Source organism: Aphis gossypii, chromosome 1, assembly GCF_020184175.1.
Source record: "Aphis gossypii isolate Hap1 chromosome 1, ASM2018417v2, whole genome shotgun sequence".
In the NCBI taxonomy this organism is placed as follows: domain Eukaryota; kingdom Metazoa; phylum Arthropoda; class Insecta; order Hemiptera; family Aphididae; genus Aphis; species Aphis gossypii.
Genome location: NC_065530.1, coordinates 59,921,361 through 59,944,369, shown reverse-complemented (window position 1 = coordinate 59,944,369; position 23,009 = coordinate 59,921,361). Strand labels below are relative to the sequence as shown.

Sequence of the window (23,009 nt, the reverse complement as noted above, 5' to 3'; positions counted from 1 at the left end):
TTGGGGTTTCAAAGACCATATGAGTAATAATGTCATATTTATAATTGAAAATGTATAACTCATTTTTTTTTTTTTTTTATATAGGAATCTTTTGAAACGGCTGTATCATCAGTAAGTACGTCTAACCGACGTTGGATGCAAGAAGTACCTTCGCCAAAAACAAATAGTTATGAACAGTATAAACCTAAAGAAGATACGTCATCTTCTGTTGGTTATACATTAAGGCAACAGGAATCCACTGATAGTTATCAAGATGAATTATTACCAATGGAGGACCACAATGACGAACCGGAATCACCTAGGGTATTACCAGAAATTCCCACTTCCACCGGTTCTGTTGATTTGTTTTCCAGTCCCATAAAACATTATCCACCTTCTTTATCACAACAACAGCAACAACATCAACTACAACAGCTACAACAGCTACAACAACAGCAGCAGCAACAACAACAACAACAACCACAACAACTACAACAACAACAACAGCAGCAGCAGCAACAACAACAGATACAACAAAAACAGCTACAGCAAGAACAACAAGATAGTATTGAAGACCAAGAGGATGATGATCAACTGGATCTGGAAGAAGAAAAAGAGTTATCAGTTGAAGAAGTTAGACCTCCAGAACCAACAGCTCCTGAAGAGAAAAGTAATTTGGCAAGAATGCGATGGCACAAAGCATATAACAAGATCGTTCATCAGTTAAATGTAAGTACTTATTATATTATACTTTTTTTTGATTTTTTTATAATTAGCATTAATGAAAATCTTACAAAATGATATGGAAATAATTTTTCGAAAAAATAAGGTAATGGAATAAGCTGATAATTTGAATTTTTACTTAAGGCTTAATACCTATTTAAAAAAAAACAAAAATAAAACACAAAGTCTTAACGCTTAAATTTTGATAAGAAGTTAATATTACAGGTTAAATATTAAGTAGTAACGTAAAACATACAGTGTTATATCAAATATATAATATATTATAAAAAGTAAAATATTTAAAACATGATTAAAATACAACAATGATTGTTGTAATTGTTTGTACCTCTATTTAAGTGTAGGCTTTTAATATATTTGTCATACAGAAGCATATAATATGATATTACAAAATGTACGAAAGGTGAATATATAAGTAGTTTTTATATAAATTCAGTCAACAATGAAAATATAAATAAAATATATTTAATTTAATAAATTAAATATATATTATATATCAATTTTCCTAATATTAATTTTTATCAAGTATTATTGGAAAATATATTTGGTTTTACAAATAGTCAACATAGTTGATGAAATGCAATAAATAAATTCCTAACAAACCCTTATAGACTACTACGTTACCAAAAAAAAAAAAAATGTATTAAAAATGAACAAATATAGGTAGGTCGTTAAAAATAGTAGAGTACGTCGGTTTTTTTACAACATAGAACAATATTTTGATATGAAAATTCAAATAATGATGATTTTGTTTTATGGTAAATAGAATTGGAAACCCTTTTTTGTTTGGGACGTTTTGAAAAATAAATATTGACATTTATGAATAATATTATGATATTTTTCATAATCTTAGTGATAATAATTAATAATTTTTCATTAGGTACAGAATTATTCAACTAAATATAATATCACTATTATTGTTTGTAGCCAAGAATATCTATTGCTATGAATTAAATTGTCTTAATGTATGCTTTTTATTCTGTTCATTGGTTAGTACAGTGCACGCACGTATAAATATGTGTGTCACGCATACATTGAAGGAAATTAAGTGTATTGGAAATTCAAAACTGTTCATAAATCACCTCGATTTTGCTTTTGTTATGTTTTCACGTTATCCGTCGGCATTTTCGGTATTGCTGGTGTTGAATATTAAACTATAGCAAATTCAAATTTACATATTCCAACAAGTAATTATCGACAATGTTATTGATGGTAACTTATAGTTTACTATGAACGTTAAACAGTTTGCTAACTCAATAGTTCAAAAATTATTTCTATCATTATTTACCAAATTATCAAAGCATTGACCAGCTTAGTTAATCCGTTAATATGTAGTCGTTTATTTGGTAACATTGATGGTATATTTTTTTATTAGTATTTAACAACCTACATACCATTATTAAAATGAAAGAGAGACGTACTATAGTTTTCCATTTATTTTACGGTGCTATTGACATTTTCGGTAATCTGGTTATTATGGTATAAAATGATATTCCATTATTATGAATAAAATCATTAAAAACGAGGGGATAAAATGTAATATTTTATTATTTATTTACAACCATGTATAATGTGTACACTAAAGAATTATTCAGATTTTAAAATTGATGGGTAAATTTATGGAATATGAAAAAAAATGGTATGTCAAAGTAGAACGTTTTTTTGCACTCCATCAATCCTTGTGCCTCTCTATTTAAACCATAATACACTGTAGAAAAACATTCCAGATTATAGAACACGCAAAGTAACATCACGCTCTGTGGTTAATTTTCTGTATAATAAGTTGAATATTTTATTTTGTATAACATTTAAAGAAATATAATTGGACGGGTAATTATACTTTTTTTTTTAAATAAATTAAATACATTTTTAATAAAAAAAAAAACACTATAATATTGTTGATAGTTTGAAAAAAAATTTTTTTAGATTTTTCTTTAATAAATTTTTCTAAACATAAACGTTTCAAATATATAATAAAAAAAAAAAATGTCGGTATGTAATAAACTTATATTATTAAAAGTATTTTATTTGAATTATAAAATAACACTATAAACGACTGTCAATACTTACGGTACTATACTTTTATAGCAACAAAGTTGTATCACAAGTTTTTAATACCACTTGAAGACTTGGATTAATAATAAATTATATACCAAGTTGAAAGCATTATAACTTGTGCAGCTTAACTTAGCAGTGTGCTGGTTGTGAACTTATAAGGGTACTACGTACCTAGGTATTATCTTCTATTTCTGGCATTCGATTTTACAATAATATTAAATTGTGTTGAATGTACAGTACTAATATTTTCGGGTTAAAAAAACAGGTGATATTATAATATTTTATCTATGAAAGCAACGGATTTTTGAAAACATGTTAAATATAACATTATTAGTTCTGTGAATTATTTATAATATATTTAGGGTTTTCACTATGTCATATATTTTTATGTAAATGCGAAAAATAGTTGAATAGGTTTTGTAGATTTATGTTTTGGGTAAAGAAATATACATAAATAATGGCTATCCTTTTTAAGATTTTCACCTGATCGAATATTTTTTTCGTGATTTATGAATTAAAATATAACGTCCACTATCAAATTTCTTTATTTTATGTATATATATTTTAATACCTTTCAAAATTTTAAATTTTTTAATGGATTACATGAGTTACTATAAAATAATTCTTAATAAAATGCCTTTGTCATGTACTATATTTCTCGTAAGAAAAAAATGAATGCATTTTTTTATAATAAAAATGCTGTATGAAAATCTGAGAATAGAATAATATAACAACAATGGAGTATTTTAACTTCTAACTTTTTGTATTAATACATTTTTTAACAGAAATTCATTATTATAGAAATCATTATTAATATATATGCATAGCTATGTATATAAAGTTTATTTCTAATATTATAATTTATGGTTGTTTTATATTTACAATAATATCGATTAGCGAATTCAAGTCATTTATGTGTCATACGCATATACTTATTTCTCTTCATAACATATAATGATATGTTATTTGATATTAATTTTTTTTTTTTGTTAATTTAGAAGTGAATAATATATTCCTAATATTACAAATGATTTTGGGTGTAACTTAGAATACAAGTTATGTTCCAATTATTGAATAATTTTGATTTAATTTTACTAATCTTGAAGTAATTCAAAATACTTATAATTTTGTTACTTTAATACTTATAACTATGATATATAGATAGATAATGTCTTAAAAAAGTAGTTAGAAACACCGATAAAGAGTATGAACTAACAAATAAATTTAAATATTTTACATTTGTAATATAATAATTTTAAGAATAATATTTAATTTGTGATTATACGTTAGATATTTGTATAGGTATTATAATTTATAATATTATCATGTCCTGTACTGATTCAATTACTGAAATTATAATTGACTGAATAATCAATGAATGCTGGGAGACTATAGTAAAGTTGTTTATTTGCATAATAATAATAATAATAATAAAAACGTACAGCTGAAAACTTCTTTCGACATCAATCAAAATGTATGTCTACTCAATCATTTATAACGATGGGACTAGGGCAGAGAGTATCGGGTAAATGCAATGAGAGTGAAAAAAAATTAAACTTTAGCTTGATTGCATGCGATTTAAAGGATTGCGCTCTAATTTGGAATTGTTAATGAATGTATACTAATTATATAATATATACTCTCAATGTCCATTATTTATTATTATATATAAATCTGTCTTCTTTGTTTAAGTATAGTTTAGATTTGTAATCTTAGAGTGTTTCAAGTATATGTTATATGAATCTAAACTTTTTAATCTTTTTAGTTCTTCATTTCTACACATGTCAAGTTAGTTGTTAGTAGAGAATTTTTTTTGAATTTCAAAATTGGATAATTTAGAATTGGAAATTTGTTGTTTATATAATACATTTTGTAATAAATTTCTATACACGATATTTGATATAATATACCGACTGGAGTTTTTTTTTAATATTTGAAAACGATTAGTACGAATAATAGCGATGTATAAATTTATTTAGATAAAATAACGTACAAATATACACTAAAGATTTAAATTTACAGGTAGGTATTTTATTGCTTATACTTATAATTGTTCGAGTACCTATTACAATACATAATAGATTATGTATTGGAATTCCGGTCGTTTAGTCAAATCATTATAGGACATAGAAGTTAGTGCAAACGTTCGGTAACTAATGGAACTAGGTTAATGAAGCAATCGGCTTTATAGACTATATTGATATTGATGATAAAATAATTGAGGATGGGACCACTACTTATAGAATAGTGTTACCGCTAAGTCGAACAAAAAACTCGTTATATGAACATGCATGCCGTGATAATGAATACAATTAACATATAATTATTTCATTATTTATAAGTGCTAAGCTATAATGTAAAATATTTTATCACATCAAAATGAATAAACTTGCGGTTGAGGAATATTTTCCAAGTGCGCGGTTTTCTGGTCAAACGCGAATAATAATATATATTCGTCGCAAACCTCACACAGACGAACTATGATTACATTTTCTAGATTTATGTTTGTGGAGATCAATTCCGTTGAAATTTGGTCGCGCGCATTTAGTTTCGTTTGCGCCTGTGATGGCGGCGGTATGGGCGGCGCGCGGGTTTATGCGTTTAACCATCCGGAAATCATTCCGAGCACTTGACCCGTTTGGGAAGGGAAAATTGAACGTTTTCCAGCACACCCTTCGCTATTTATTATGTGTGGTGCGCGTGTATATTATTAAATAATATTATACACCGACGATGTCTTAGATATTTTTGAATTAAATACGGCATTAAAATATTTTTCTCTGTTGGCGCGTGGCGGCGTTGAAACGAAAATATACGTAATAATGTTAACACGGCATACGCACATAAAGGCAATACGATATGTCATAATATTATTATAAATTATAATAATATTATCGTAAAATATTTCTATGTACCTACAATGACAACTGGGCCCCAGTGTATATATCATTTAAATATCACGTTTACCGACTCCCGAATTGGGTCGTATGAAATGATAAAAAAAAAACAACAACAAACAAACAAAACGAAACTAAATACGAGGGGGCCACAGTGGCGTACACATAATATATATTATAATACCATGTGTATATGGAACGAATGGCAATTTTTGTACAGGGTACCGGTGCGTGTGTGCGGAAATGTGTAATGGAAATGCGGGCTAGACGAGTGGTTGACCTTAACCGTTACAACGTTGGTTTCTGACCATCCTTGTATTTAAATACGCGCACACGACAAAACGTTAAAACACATAAGTACCTACATAATATATGATTATAATAGGTATTGTTATACGAGGGACGTGTTGTAGACCATAAATTCACAAGCCTGTATAGTGTGAATGTCGTTGAGTAAAATAGATACTATTAGAACACCTAAATACCTAGTAGTATCTCATACTCGATGATAATACTTATTACCTTAGGTTAGCCACTAGGGCCTTCTTTAGAGGTCTAATAAGTCGGCGAGAATTCGGTGCGGTGAAATTATCAATAGAAAATGTAGAATTATTACCAAAAGACGGCCGTCGCTAAATGGTAGCTTAAAATAAATATTAACTCAATGTTATATTACGAGTGTATAGGTGTCAACTTGTTTTTATCAAATTAACTGTTATTATTTCATTTTATGTATTCGATCTAAAGTAAATGGCCTCAGGAGTTATAATTTTTTATTTTCTATAAACAACTACAAAACAAATTATATTGCTTAAAATAGTATAGATTTTTTAGGTGTTATGATATTGGTATTGATATTACGAATACATTTATATGTTACAATGCTCGTTGAATGTACAATAAAATTTAGTTCAAATAATAATCAAGTAATAAAGAATATTGTGAAATTGAAGTTATATTAGTTTTTTTATTAAATTCTAATCTAATAAGAGTAATAATAACGCACATGACATATTTCATTTACACTAGTTGAAAGTTTTGCGGTTCTTTGATAAATTGACTGGAGAAAAAATATCAAATGTTTCACCGAATACGATTTGACCACGCTATAATTACTTTTAAGTTCAATATTGGTTTTCAAAGTGATAAAAAAAAAATAACTTCTGATGGATGAGCTAGGAAAATTGGTAGTAATTTAATTGAATTGACTCATACCTTATTACTACAGAAAATAATTTATATATATTAGAAGTTATAGCTATTTATATTATGTTACATTGTATAGGTTTTTAATTATTATGCCTGGAAGTAAAATATTATATTTTTCCTTATTCGTTTATTTAGTTACGTGTATATTATAAAATAAAATGTTTTATTTATATTTTATATTATGAAATATACCATACTGTTGTATGTGTACGAATAAACGCACAATAAGCTTAGGTATATGAAGAGTGAACATAAACAGGCATGAAATATTTGAAAGAAGATATAATAAAAATATTTATGAGTGGGTACAAGCCACAAGGAAACAAGAATATTTTTAAACTTTTATGTTAGATAAAGTAGATAATATTAATAATAAAAAAGATTTAGGTGAGGTATGTTTTCCAGAGATAGGAAGCTTCCCCGAAATCTACTTGTTTTTCATTACACATATAGTTTCTTAGAAATATATCGTGAACGGATGTACCTTGGAGAGTGGTTTTGAAGTTAGCATTGGGTGATTTAAATAACACGTTACACTAACATAGTTTGTTCATTTAGCTCATTTTACATGTGATTTTTTTTTTTATTAACCGCCATCGTAATAATTCCACAAACCAAAATGAAAATTTTTGGATATTTAATAACTATAAACATAACCAAACATGTAACGTTTATCATATCTATAAATGAAAACAAAACATTTTGCTGGTCCAATGATTTGTTTTGTTGTGTGGACGGTCCATGGCATGAAATTACACGGGACTGCTATTGTTAAAGACGATTGTCCGAAAACGTGTTATTAATTAATACCGGGTGTCACTTGGTTATTGTACCTAGTTAGTTGGCATATTGTGATTAGTTTAATGAGTGTTTTCCATTCGTAGAGAAATCGCGTTGTTTTAAACATCTGTCGGTTTTACATTTTTATTGGGTGCGTATTTTAAGGTTTATCTTCGACAATTATTGTCTGTTGGGTTTTTATTTGATTATTATTAGACATAGGTGTAATAGTAAATTATTAAAAAAATATAGGTAAAATATTAATTTAAAGTAGCGTAATATTTAATATTGCAAAATATACCAAATTTCTATAAAAAATTCGATTATATAGGTTCTGATATTTGACATCTAGCAAATTATTGTTTAAAAATAATATATATGATATTATATACCGTATTATTATATTTTGTATATTTTTTATGAAATTTTATTAAAATATTTTATTTTTATTACCTTATTTTAAAATTGCATATTTCATTATTGATATTTATGTAGGTACAATAGCAACATACATTTTTGCATTTTTAAAGTTTAATATGCATTAACACATTTTACATAAATCAATACACAAAACAATTACTTTTATAATAAATATAATTTATCTTTTTAAGTTATTTTATCTAAAAGAAACATATTTATACAAAAATAAATGTTGGTTTATGATCAGATTGTTTGAAATATGTCATGACATTCACTTGCTTATTATATCGGGTTTTTTCATTTTTGTCGTTTTTTGTTTTCGTCAATTCACTGTTATCCATCGATAATTTTTTAGTAAACATCAACTGTACATCATCTGAATGGAAATATTCACGTTTGTCACAGATTTTTTATACTATACTTAACTATCGTTACTCTTGCACTGTTGGCGTCTTCTTGCTCTATATAAAATTCGGCGAAGTAAATCGAACAGAAATGTTGCAGTGGAGCAACCAACTACTCGGTCAGAGCGGTTTGCCAGCGACCTCGCGCAGAGCCAAACCACAGAACTGTTAGTTTAACAATGTTATACAACTACGACGCCATGTGACAGCGATCCGGCCCGGCGCCTAGCATATAATATTATGATAATAAGATATAATACACATTATTATGGCTATTATGCGCAATGCTCGTATGTAGGCAAAAGCACACAAATACGTTGAACGCATTGAACGGTGTCGACAAATTAGGGTATTTTTAATTGATTTAAATAGAATCCCGCTAAAAGCGTAGACCTTGGGGGCGTTATCATCCGCAGCATGCGGTATACACGAGATAATTGAAAGGCCATGTCCGCCGGCACAGCGTGTGATAACGACCTCCCACCGTCCGGTATTTTTGTGTGTATATTTTTTCGGTTTTGTCCGCAAACACACACAATACATACACGCACACGCTATACATCGAACTCGAATACAATATAGTGGCACTACTGTGAGTACCGGACGACCACGACGACCACCGCCACCACCACTATTATATAGTCACTGCGACTACGACTACGACTACGATAGCGACGACAGACGATATTGTTTCGCGTTTAAAGTGTGACGTGACGTGTGTGCGCTTCCGCGAGTGCAGCTTTCGCAGTGAACACAACCGACGATCGCCGTGCCGACTGTATACGCGGTTCTGACGACGGGCGGCCGACCATGGATCCGCCGGCGGGCGGCGGAACTGGCCCGGGGGGCTGTGGCGGCGGAGGCGGAGGATTCTTGTCCAACAGACGTATCAAGCTGACGGCCGTATTCCCGATGATCGTCGGCACCCGGCGCACCATATCCAAGTCGGATTCGTCTTCTTTGGCCAAGACCGGCAACTCGGAAAAGTCGGTGGCCAACGCCGCCGCAACTGCCTCTCCGGCAGCAGATAGACCCGTACTCCTGACCAGGAACAGGATGAGGCGGGGCTCAAGTCTGACGGACCTGAAGAGATCGGACTCGCTGGCAGGTACATAATCGTATAGTTTCATTATATTCTGGCCCGAACCCATGCAGCTGCTGTGTCGTTCCGGTCGATTCCTTCGTTTCGCGTATTTTTCCGGGTTGCTTCCTGCCGCCGGAAAATTCCGGTTATAGTGATCGGGCGTTAAAGCAGAACGCGTTCATTCGAGTGACGGAGTTCTCGGAAACGCGCTCACATTAAAGGTGTATGTAATTATATAGTATGCGTATACATATACTCGAGGAATCTGTAAGTCGTCTCGGTTAGAACTTGGCTTGCGCTCAAACTTTGTTCGTCCTTAATAACTTTTAGACGTATACTGCTACGTATAGAAGCAATTTATATCCATTTTCAATAACGTCGTCAGCTTTTCAAACAAATTTATAAATTACTATGTTCTATGATGCGCTGGTACTGCAAAAGTGTTCCGTAATAGATAAAAAATGCATTATTACGTTATTGAACTGATAACCATTGATAAATTTATTCATTCAAGAAATGTATACGCCTACATAATTATAATCAAATCAACTAAACAATAAAGTTAAACATTTATGGACATTTAAAATAATTGTAAAACGAGTAACGTGACTGCATTAGTATACGGCGGAACAAGAAAATGGTCAAAAACAATTAGATTAAATTATATTATGTCATAATAATAGTCAAATATAAATTAATATAGGTGTAGTTTGTACATTATTTTCTGTCAAATAAATTTAATTAGTTTATGAATACGATAATACGTTCCTTACAACCATTTTGATTATATATTTATGCAATATATTATTTATATTTAGGCGTGCTCTGTAGTTTTCAAAACATTCCAAATCATAGTCAGTTGCCATGTCGTATATCTATTATACCGTTTTCGTTGGACGATTCATTCTCGAGATGTCCGTATACAATAATAGAACTGTAGTAAGGATTTCTTTCGGATGTCGTGTGAGAGAACAGGTCTACCGGCTTCGAGTGCTCATGTTATTGATTGAATTTTTTGCATAAAACTTCCCGAAAACGGTCCACACACCTTGTTTGAAATCCACGGCGCTGAGTAAAGTAGGCAAATACGTACTTGTATATGTATATGGTAGTGCAAAACGCGTAAAGACCAATGTGTAAAAATTGGCCGGCACGGCAGCTGTTCAATAATAAATATAATATAATCCACGTTCAAATGGCAGAACTTGTAGTTATACTAAATTTAAATAGTTTTTTTTTTAATTATAATAAAAATATAAAACTAATTGTTTTCTTAATTATATATGATTCACCTCATTTGCATAAATCCGGAATTTGGTTTTTTGTACGACGTTATTATCTTTTCGTTAAACAGAATAAAAACTAAACGAACACTGAACCATTTACTCGTAATAATCAGGTCCGTCCCGCGTTATATTATATTAGGGTAACGACGTGGAGTCGAGCGGAGTTTCACACGCAGTTTGTATATGTCCTGAAAAAGAAATGTAAAAAAAAAGACACAAAAGCCGTTGTCACTGGATAGATTGCAGCGTAACGTCACGACGTACCAACGTCGTGGTCGTTGTCGCACGTGTATGAAAAACAGATCGGATGTTGTATTATGTCCCCAAGGTTCGACTGGCAGCTTTGGTGACCTGATGAACCTGAAACGGTTTTACGACGATTCATCCGTGGGCTCGGCCGAAAACCTAGTGGCCCGGGCCGTGCCTCTGTCCACTGTGTTTTGCCGGCAACACCACGGTGCCGCGTCTGAAGAGTCCATGACGACTGCTGCTGAGATAGCGGCCTCCGCGCCCTACCATCACCGGTCCCGGATTGACTTGCAGCAGAAGCAGCAGCAACAGCTGCAACAGGCGCAACACCAACAGCAACTGCAACTGCAGCACAACCATCAACAGATGCAGCAGCAACAGCAGCAGCAGACGCGCCGATACGCCTCCGATCTTGGAGGCACCCGCCCCGTCTGCAAGCAACCGCCACAATACCGGACCGCTGAAATGACCAGCCAACAGCGCATTGAACGCATGTCTAGAATAATGAAACAGCAAAATCATCGACCCGAACAAATGATGCGGTTCAGACACACCATGACGCTAGTAAGTCTCAGCCATCATGATAATAATTATAATATAATGTGATGTATTTGGCTTTCTTATAATAAGACACACTCGAGGTCATTTTTGGAAATTAGGTGAAAGATTAGTGTATAGAAGATACGGGCTGAAATTTTAAATTGACTAAAAAAAAAAATGAATATTTTTTATTTGCTTCACGAGAAATAAACGTTGTTAGAATACACTGCATGAATATTAAAGATTTTATGAAAAATAATTTCGATGCATACATCGATATTCGTATAAGTAGTTCGTAAACCTACTCTTCTTGAAGTCTGATATAGGGTCGAAACGCGCTGTCGGTGTATCAAACAATTTATGTATATAACTATTTATAATCGCTCAATTTTGTATCAATACACTTAAATTTCTTCTTTGAAAATATTACATCATTATTAGAACACAACAGTATGTTGTATAGTCATACATCGTGGCAGATCGAATTTTTTTTACCTCTTTTGTTTAAGTTATTTTTGAAATAATAGCAAGTGGATATCATCCTCGCGAGTAGTTCGCGGAAAATGATTAATTTTTTTTTCATTCTAAGGATCGCATTTTTACCACTTGTAAAAAAAAATATATTCTATAAAGCATATACTTTTCTATAAAGAAAAATGATATAGTTATTATTTACTCTTATACTTAGGAGTGCTTGGAAAACTTTAGGTACAATAAATCACATAAGGCCTTTATTTATATATTTTGGTTATGTAAGCATAGGATTATACACATTACCATGGCGATATCGTGTATGATGTTAATTATCGCACGCGATAACGTCAAAAATCATCACCTATCGTTCGAATTTCATTAAATCATGGCCTTCTTGCGGTATTATTGAATGCACAGCACAATGTCGTACGTGTAAGTACGCGTTTATATTATGTATTTATGTGTGTGGTTACGTACACAGACACACACACACACAAATTTATGGTTAGGTACGCTTTTATATGAATATATGTATGTATGCATGTATATATATATATGTATATACGTACTATGTGTGTTCAGATATGACGTCTGGTGCGGACGTCATAAACTTAAGTGTATAGTACTTGTTATATTATTATATTGGCGTAAAGGATGTAATACTTTCGCAAGCGCACGCGTGCACACACACGTTAGTCTGCCACTGAAAAGTTTTTACGGTTATCGTGAGTCGGTCAACTCCGTGCAAGAGGCCTTAAGTGCGTCTGGACATCCATCTACATTTTCACCATAAATCTAATATATATATATATATTATTTCTAACAATGTGTATACTATATATACACTTACACTAACTCGGCAGACAGAGTCCACTCTATATTCGTGTAATACATGTACCTAATATACGCCTACTCGCAACGCGAAAACATACTTTCGGACTCGCGACCCGCGTCGTTAAAAATATATATACTATGCCCATACGAGTTTCTCATAACACACTACAGGTATATTATTACGGTGTCAAAATGCTATTAGCGCATAGTAATAATAATAATGACGTAGGTACGTAGAATCGTAATAATGCGATGTAGATGTATCGAACGTCTACTCTGTATGAAAACCTCGACTCCTTTAACCTACGGGTGCAGCCTTATGTCGTAGTCCTGACACTCTCGCCAAAGTCCATCTCGCCGATCACGTTTCGTCGCATTAGGGACGTAAAACGATGACGTACGAGGATCTCTAAGTCCACCACTACGCCGCCGTCCATGTATAGCGCGTGTACCCAGCTGCGGTCGTCGGTGTTACAATTTACATGGTTATACCTACGCGTATTCGATACGTTGTCGTCTATCGGTGTGTAATATTGTATTCAAATATTATTTTACGATTCGCAGGCCTACCTTCCGTGGTGTGGTGGCGGTACGACCGTTTTTCGAATAATTTAAAGGCGTAAGCAAACCGTTACGACTCGTTGTAATAATATCGTGCAGTAGACGTCATGGACGACCGCATACTGTTTCGGCGTCGTATGTTATTACCACCGGGCCGACTGCTGCGCACATGTATTATGTATGTATTATAATATATACATATTATGATATTATAATAAAATCCATCAGAATTTTGTGTGGCAGCGCGACGCGGGGTGTTTTTGGCTGAACGTCCGTCGCATGGTCTCCGCACACCACGCGTATAGAATGTCGTGCGCGAATTATAATTAGGCCAATATAGAGTGCGTGGGGTGATCAATTAATATTATGTCGGAAGCCCTACTCCCGCAATTTATTTTAACGCCCGATGAAAATCATTATACAATGACAATATAATAATAAACCAACAAAAATACATACTTTCAAAGTTCCAAAACACAAATAATAAAAATCAAATATTCGACCCGATAAAACTATAGTCAACTCATGTAGCCTATATTTATATATATATTAGGTATTCATTATCGTGACTCAATAAACGAACCGTGTTCAATGTATCTTTCTAATACACCTACTCGGTTTACATTATTGAATGCATCTTTTTCAATGTATAATTGATTGATAAAAATCGATTTCGGTTAGTTTTAGTCTTAATGTAACATCAGTTGTTGAGGATTATCATATAAGGGATGATAAGTGTTAAATTTAGATTTTTAGAAAATGAGTTATTAAGTTTAAACATTTTTTAAAAGAATTATACAAGTTGGCTAACATAAGTAAAATTTAAATGATGGTAATACTGAAAATTATCACTGTTATTTATTGTTTATAAAATTAAATTGCAACTCATACATTGTAAAAGATTTTTATAGTTTAAATGGATTACAGTCTATAATATTCTAATTTCTAGGTCAAAGTCATATTTAAATATCCTTATGCGTAGCTGTGTGGTTTTGTTTAACGGTTATTTGGCAATGAAATCATTAATAATTATACAATATAATAAATATTATAAATGTTGTAGCTATTGTAAGTGTTAGTTATATTATATCATTAAAACAACGAATTTCACGCATTTACATATTTTTTTTAGTTAAGATACTTAGCATACTTTTACGTATGCTTAGTAAGTACACAATATATTTCACAACGTCTGTGGTTAAATACTTAGTGCATATTTTGATAGATAGTAAATTGAAAACCAAAAAAATATTTTTCATGAATCAAGATCAACTATTATACTAAACTGTGAATTTGTCATAAAATTGATAGAAACTAATGTTTATCTGCATTGTTGTGAGTAGATTAATTTAGATATGTATTATCTGTATTGTTATTATTTTAGTTTTATATGGATGAGTAATTTTAACGGCATATTCTTAATTTTTTGATGCATAAGTGTCTATTTGACGATTTTTCAGTGCATAAAAGTCCTTGCTCTACTTATTATTTATGACATACGGTCAACATATAAGTGAATAATATTATGACGAAATGCAATACTGCTCTAATAGTACAGTACCAGACAATTCGATGGTACGTTTCTTCGTTGAAATTCTATAGAAAAATCATTAGTGACCAAATAATAATGTTTATTGGGTTTGTAATCGTATAGACAATTTCCATACGTTATCACTTAATACTATATTTGACCGATGCTAGAGCAACAGCAATAAAACCGGTAATTGACCATTGATTGTTGTATTTCATATTATTGTTGTTGAGTAGCCATAAATAGTCGGTTATTATTTGTTGTCAAGACACCAAACACTATGATATAATAATTTAAGGTAATTCGTTGTTATTAACTTTTATACTTGTCAAATTAATTTTAAAATTATAGATAAACTACATAAAAAAAACTATTATATTTAATTATAAAAACTGGGGTTTTTTTTCTTAAAAATGTGTTTTTTAATGTATGAAAAGATAAGACAGTTCATTTAAGTGTCATTTTGTTTGCACCCAATTAAACTACTTAACATTTATTTCTTAGGAAAAGTAGGCGTCTGCGTTTTGGGTTACTAAACGAATCGACTTTAATTTTACTCAAAAACCTTACTCCTTTAAATTAAATTGTATAATTTTTTTTTTATGTGATACTTTAATTAAGTATAATAAACTAATAATGCATTTAATGACTTTTGAAATAATTCCTCATTTAAATAGTTCAAGTTAAATTCGGTCTCCAAATCATGTCTTAAAAAGTTTATAAAATCCTCTAGCTATCTATCTGTTAAAATATGAATAATGATAATAAATGGTTATTATTTTCTAAATTACGTTGGAATAATCAAAATAAATTTATTTAAATATAGCTTTGTTGAACATATCAGTAATTATAGTTTCTACTTTTAAATATTTTTTTTTCAATTTATTTATATCTGTCCGAAGTTTTAAAAGGTAAAACATCTAATGTACTTACAGTTTTTATAAAAAAAATTGAGTAATACTTTATAGTTTTGGATCTCTCTTATCGACTGTTTTAGTTGATCGTATTTTCTCTATAATGCCTGTGAATATGTTAAATCAATTGATTTATTGCTCTTTTAAAAATCTTAAATTTGATTAATATGATTTGCGTTGCATATGACACATTTGTGCATTTAAATTTGACAGATGTAATCTAAAATATTATGGAATTGGTGAATTAAATTATTGTTATTTGAATAGTATTATATTGAATAATATTGATGTCTGAATAGTTATTATGTACATTCATTAAATATTTGTATTTCAAAGCTCAAAGTTACGTAATTATTATAATCTTCTGTTTAAAATCCAAATTATAATAATGACTATAGCAAAATAATATAGTTTTTTATAAGTTATAATAAGAAAAAATATATTTATAAATTATAATAAGTAAACAATCGTAATGCATATTATATTGTATAATAAAGACATTTTATACATAAATATATTTATTATTTTTGTATTTAGATATTTAAGTATTAACTGCAGTAGAATAACGTTGTTTAAGAAAACAACGTAAAATATGTCATTTATTTTCCAAAAAGCTGTTGAGTGAATAACTACTAAAATAACTAGTTAAAATTCAATTAGTTTCGTTATTAAATTATTTTCGATGAATTGCACGGTGATAAAATAAGCCTTTTGAAAACAATTTAATTAAAAATAGCGAGTATAAAGGAACAAAGGTTGTGCGTTTATAGTGAAGCAACAGTGATTGGCAATTGTAGAGAAATATGTTTGACAATTTTATAATATGGATCGTGTTTGTCAAGAGTAAGACCATAGTCATGGTAGCAAAATAAACACACACGAACTTATGAACACGCAAACAACACACGTGAACCAACTTTATGGATCGAATCCCCCTGCCGCCACTTCCATCGCAGTCGGTTATGGTCATACGGGCAAACCGTCTGCAAATACTGTACAAAATAGGAAGCCAAATAAAACGTTATCAATTTTTGTTATCAAATATATAAATGAAAGTCTCTCCCACAACGTTTCCTACCGAGCGACTCTCTAGCTGTCTTGTGATAGATGAGATTTTATTGCTGCTACAATGCACGCGTACCATATAGTTAACTACTCTGTCAATTTGTTGCCGCCAATGTTTTATTTTCACGTGCATGAAAAATGATGGGTATATAAGTATATTTGTATAAAATTTCCATTGTGTATATTTCTCATCCATTCATCATCCATGTAGACGTTTTACCGATTAATACAATGCAGGTGTCAGTTGACCAAACGTTTTCGTAATATACAATTTTCAACCCCATTTATATACAACGGTGATAATATTTAAAAAGAAAACCATTTCCCCAATTGCCGATCCATTTAACACGTTTATTTAAAAATAATTTTGGCCTGGTTTCAATATTTAGTTCTACAGATTGGATATATTGCGAACAATTCTTATACACTATATACTTTAAACTTCTTTCAAAGCAAAAAAAGTTAAATTTTATTTCTAATACTCTATTTTCTGTTACGAATGTTGAATTGTTTAAACGATTTCACAATTTTTTCATTTTATTTATTACATAATTAAATTATTTATTTATTTATCTATTAATTATTAATTATAACATAAATATTTTTAATTGGAATAAATAGTATAATATACCTATTATTTCTTTATTAATTTATAGATAGATTAAATTCTTGGTAATAATATTAATAATAATCTTCTGCAATTATTGTAATAAATTTAATAGAAAAAAAATTTCAAAGTAAATATTATACATTTTTCTATAAGTTAATCATAAAAAAAACAAATTTAACAATTTACATAATTGAAATGTGTTTTAGCGTGTAGTTATAATATTAATAACAGCTTAGAAATGAAAGGCTTATATTATGGAGCATCTGGTCTTATAATAATATTTAGATTAGCAGTCACGGCTACATTAATAAATCACCAGTTTTAATTAATAATTTACTTGATTGGAGGGAAAGGTAGTGGGCAAAGTTTATGTTCAACGTTTATATAGGAATATAGTGTCTTATAATGCAAGCAGGGTTAGAAGTATCAACTTGTCTTATTAGATAGGTATGTACTTTGTATTGGTTTGAAAAGTGGGTTATATACATTAGTGCCCTTGTAATTGAACTGTCGTGTATTGCGATTCCATGTACCTTTCGAACAATCTAATCAACTTGATAATTGTTTTTATTGATTTAAAAATCAGATATCGGTACATTTATTGTACTTCTATCGAATAACAATATAAGGTTTGTGTATTCGTATAACCGTATGCATGTGGTATTGTGGTGGTATTTATATGCAAGCGTTTATAAGTATATTTTATTATTTTCATCTTTCCGAGAAGAACAATAGGTGTTCGCACGTCAGGAAAAAATTTCCCAGCCATAGAAATAGATCCATCCCGACCGTTAAATCGTCCTATCATCGTCAAGACATGGTTTCGAAAACGATGTCATTTTTCAAGTTTATTGGTTGCATTACCTGTCGTCCTACCACGCGTAGAAGCCCAGAGACATTTGGTTTTATCCTTTCCCGCTCCGTTAGTGGCACATCAGTCTTAATCAAAACGGACGCTAGATATCACTCTTGTTTCTGTTTACATAAAAAAAAAATAAAAACGTAACATAAGCCCTTTTCTTCATCTCGGTGGGATGGTTTTATTATATATATTATGTGTTTAAAAAAATCGAATTTTAAGCGAATATCTAATAACGAATCGGAAAGAGAATGACTATATAGGCTGTATTGTAGTAGAAATGTCCAAAAATGTATACTCATTCAAGATCGACAGATATCTCGCTTAAATTATTTACGCACTTTAACGAACTCACGCGTTACCAAAAACTGGTACAGGTTGGGTCAGATGGAATGTAACGATGGGTAGCGGTTTGGGTAGCACGATAGAGACAGAAGTGGGTAAAGTCGATAATTTACCGGAGTGTATGTCATATTCGAAAGACTAATGAGCGTCAAAAACGTTGAATATTTACAACTACTCGTTTGCTATTCAAAAATTAAATCAAATTTATCAGGAGGTCCCCGATTAAAATTCATAGGACAATTTCGTATAAATGCGCAATATACTTGCATATCGTAGGATTACACATAATTTTAATTTTCCCTTAACCTGCGCAATGTTGGATTAGGTAGCGTAGATGTTATATAAACCTGCAAAATTTAATAATAACAAAAATAAACGGGTTAGGGATTTTATATTCAAATAGTTAAATAAATATCAAGGGTCAAAAAAAAATCCTATACAACGAATGTACATTATATACTGCGGATGTTTTAAGATATTTTTTAAGATATAATAATAATTAAATAAACTGTAAAAAAAAATGTTTGTAAAAATGTATTTCAAACTACTCTATTATACTAAAATCGTGTGTTTCCCCGACGATAAACTTGGCGGCCTATGATCTATTAATAGATATTTTATTGTCATTATATTATGATTTTTTATGATTTCGTTCGTATGAAAGGATCGTGTATAGCATTGATACTGAAGCTATATAATTATAAAAAAAGAAAAAAATTAATGCAAATATAAACTAAAATTCCATTAATTCTATAAAACATTTTTTTTTTTAAGTGCGTTACCGATATTTTTTATGCTTATCTTCATACTCTTTTGTGTGATTTTTACAGATATAAGTGAAAATGGTCCCTAAACATAATTTATTATATTAAGCAGAAATAATAAATATTTTAAATCAAATGGACGTTTACGAACCTCTCCGCAAATGTTGTTTATATTATTAAATTAAAATGTTAGTATGAACAATTTTAGAGTAAGAACAGACGAAATATTATAATAATACTACGTTATTATATCATAAGAAGTATCAACTAAGTACTATATATTATAATATCTAGTTCACTAATCTGGCCAGTTGCCGAGGTAATCTCAGTGAATTTTAATACAACCTATCCTGCGGGGTAATCTATATAAGAACCGTCGATCGGCCAATTTATTGCTATACATACTTTCTGCTCATATAGAGAATGTTACGGTCAGTAACGTTGTTTGATTAACGCGGCACAACATTTTTAAAAGCATTATGTGTGTATACGAAGATCGAAACACTTAGAACCGTGTATACAGACCGTGAAATGTACAGGTACTACGCAAACTTGACTTGTTTTCGGCAAATATAAACGAGAGACGAGTTAAAAACATCGATCGCTTGCAATGTCCGTGTAATACACTAATACCTACCTAACTACTCTTTCCTATACATGCTGATGGATACTATTACGATAAATCTATAGGTACTTATATTACACTATTTTTTCTCTTAATCTGATTCAGAATGACGAATAATGTTGAATTCAAAACGAAAAAGACCTGTTAGTTTTTCTATTAACATTTTTGACTTCACATCTTCGCCGAAATTCATATAAATATATTACAGTTTTGTTCAGATAACAATGATATAGTTAAACACCATTTCCGATCAATCTACTGTCTGTATGATGTTCTTTAGATGTGTATAATTTTTCTTCTTTAAGCCAACTATTATGATAACTTAATATGATAAAGATAAACTTTTGTAAAAAATCAAAATAAAGCCTATTTGAACCTATTTGATACTGACTACGGAACCATGCTTAGGATTAAACCTAATATAATGTAATTGTTATAATTACCCATTATTATGTTATTAATATTATTTTGTAACAAAATAAATATTATTCAGTCGTATTCACAACATATTTTCAATTTTTTATGTATGTTCCATAACATATTTCACACAGAATTTTTAAACCAAACTTTACCGTTTTGCAGTGTTTTTTTTAAAAATAATCCATGTATTTACAGCATATATTACAGAATGTAATGCTTATTTTTAATCAATATTATAGACAAGTCGAAACTAGCAGTTTCTCAACACATTTAAAGTGTTATTATCGTTTTTATAAATAAATACATTTGTAAGAGTTTCTTGATTAAACTTTTTTTCGAAAAACGATGTTAAATTGTGAAAACATGTCCAGAGTTTAACAATACTCAATGGGGAATGGTTGCATTTATTTACTTATGGTTCCGAACAGGAGTCTTGACATTTTTTTCATTAGCTTTTGAATAGCTTTTTTGCCCTTTAACTTTTTTGAACTCCCATCGTCACGACGACTATTTTTAATTACATTTTTTTCTTCAAATATTTTAAGACTCATTTTAAATGAGAAAAAATAATGTTGGTTTCCCGTCGACAAGTTTTATGATGGATAGTGGCATTTGTTCATTACACTCGAGCCGTTTAACAAATCGATTTACTCGACTATTAAGGAGCGTAATTTCTAGTAAAGTTAGCAATATTATTTTTAAGATAAAAGAATATATTAAAATGTTTTTGTTAAGTTGAATTCTATATGAATGTCCAAATTTCATAATTAAGCATACATAAAAATAAACTAGCAGTTGTGCTATATATGATCGTTTCAATTTGTATTATTAAATCGTGTATTTTATTATGTTATTTTCGTATTCTGTAGTTATATTGCTTGATTAATAATTCGTTTAATTCTCACATATAGCTAATCTTTTTAGTAAACATGATTTTTATGTGTGATAGAATAATGAAGTTATTGTTCTAAGCCACAACTAATAAGACATATTTGATAAATCAATCTAATTGTATATATTTTTTTAACAGCGTTATCAATTTATTTTTAATTTTGTAACTCTGTGTACTTGGACGTGTCCCAGGCATTTGACCGTGTTTGGCATCGGGTAAGGACCTCTCATACGAAATGCGATTATTACCACCCCTTTAATACTTCACTTTAAGCTGCTTTTCAACAAACGTTATACGTTTCGTAGAAGAACAAAATGAAAACTGTCTTCTACTGCAGTTACCCTCACTATAGTCGTATTAGTTTTAACGTTATACACGATGTTTTATTACCAAATTACACCAACAAAATGTTTCACTCCATCAATACTATACACACATTATAGCCATACTTCGCAATATTATGATGTTTTTTTTTTTTTATTTGGGAGAGAAGGGCTTGGGAATTCTTAAGACTCTCTGAGATTTATTTTAGCTCAGTTCCCAGAAGATGAGTCCATCTAAATAATATAATATTAATTGACTTATAACATAAAAATAAACATATTATCACGAATTTTATTATATTTTATGATACATATGATTATTTATATTGTTATAGCTATACGTATTTAAGGGTAAAATGTAGACAGTAAGTTGAAGGTTGAAACTTAATTTTGATAATGGACAAAATTGTCAAGACCCTTAAACATTCTATTAAATATTCACTAATGCTACGATATTGCACTGTATTCGTATATAGTATATATAGTTTTCTAAAATGTGGCTAGCTTATTAAGACAAATATAAACAATATTAAACATTGATATAAACAGAACAAGTCAATTCAAGATTTGAAACTATACATATTCAATATTACCAATGTCTATTGTCTATAACGAAATTCATCCATAAATGTGATGATTGCAAATATTTGATCTTGTTATACTTCAATATGCATCCAATAATAAACCTTCGAGAAATCATGAATACCAGTCGGTTGGTTTTCCGTTGATAACCATTATTTTATACCAACACTATTAAATCTACTTAAAGACATTCTATTATCATCTGAATAATAATCATGATGGCTTAAACTTACATAGTTATAAATTTTATCCCAAAAATACTCAAAATTATAGTTGCTTTTAACACCAAATCTGATGATTTTTAGAAATTCAACGATTTTATCGGAAATCGGTTTTTTTTCAAGTAGTGTTTATATCAAAATCATGCATAGTTACATTATGAATTCTAGTTTCCAATTTTTTATAAATGTTAAAAATTATTGTTATTCATGATGAACTATTAATAAATATATATTTCAATACAAAAAAATAAACCAAACAATTGTCTTTGCACAGACAGAATGCATAATATGCACAATACAGTAATAGTTGTTCGAGATATATTCTATTATTTAGAACTTGCA

At 30.1% G+C, this 23,009-nt stretch overlaps 1 protein-coding gene across 3 annotated transcripts in view; it reads left to right on the top strand.

Annotated features, from left to right (window-relative positions):
* LOC114122033 (protein unc-13 homolog B) overlaps nucleotides 1-23,009 on the top strand; it is a 162,891-nt gene that overhangs the window by 34,349 nt on the left and 105,533 nt on the right. For all 3 annotated transcript variants that reach the window (XM_050197491.1, XM_050197490.1, XM_050197489.1), the window contains exon 16: nucleotides 85-708. In XM_050197491.1, the coding sequence (XP_050053448.1) occupies nucleotides 85-708 (624 nt within the window). The remainder of the gene's footprint in view (nucleotides 1-84; nucleotides 709-23,009) is intronic.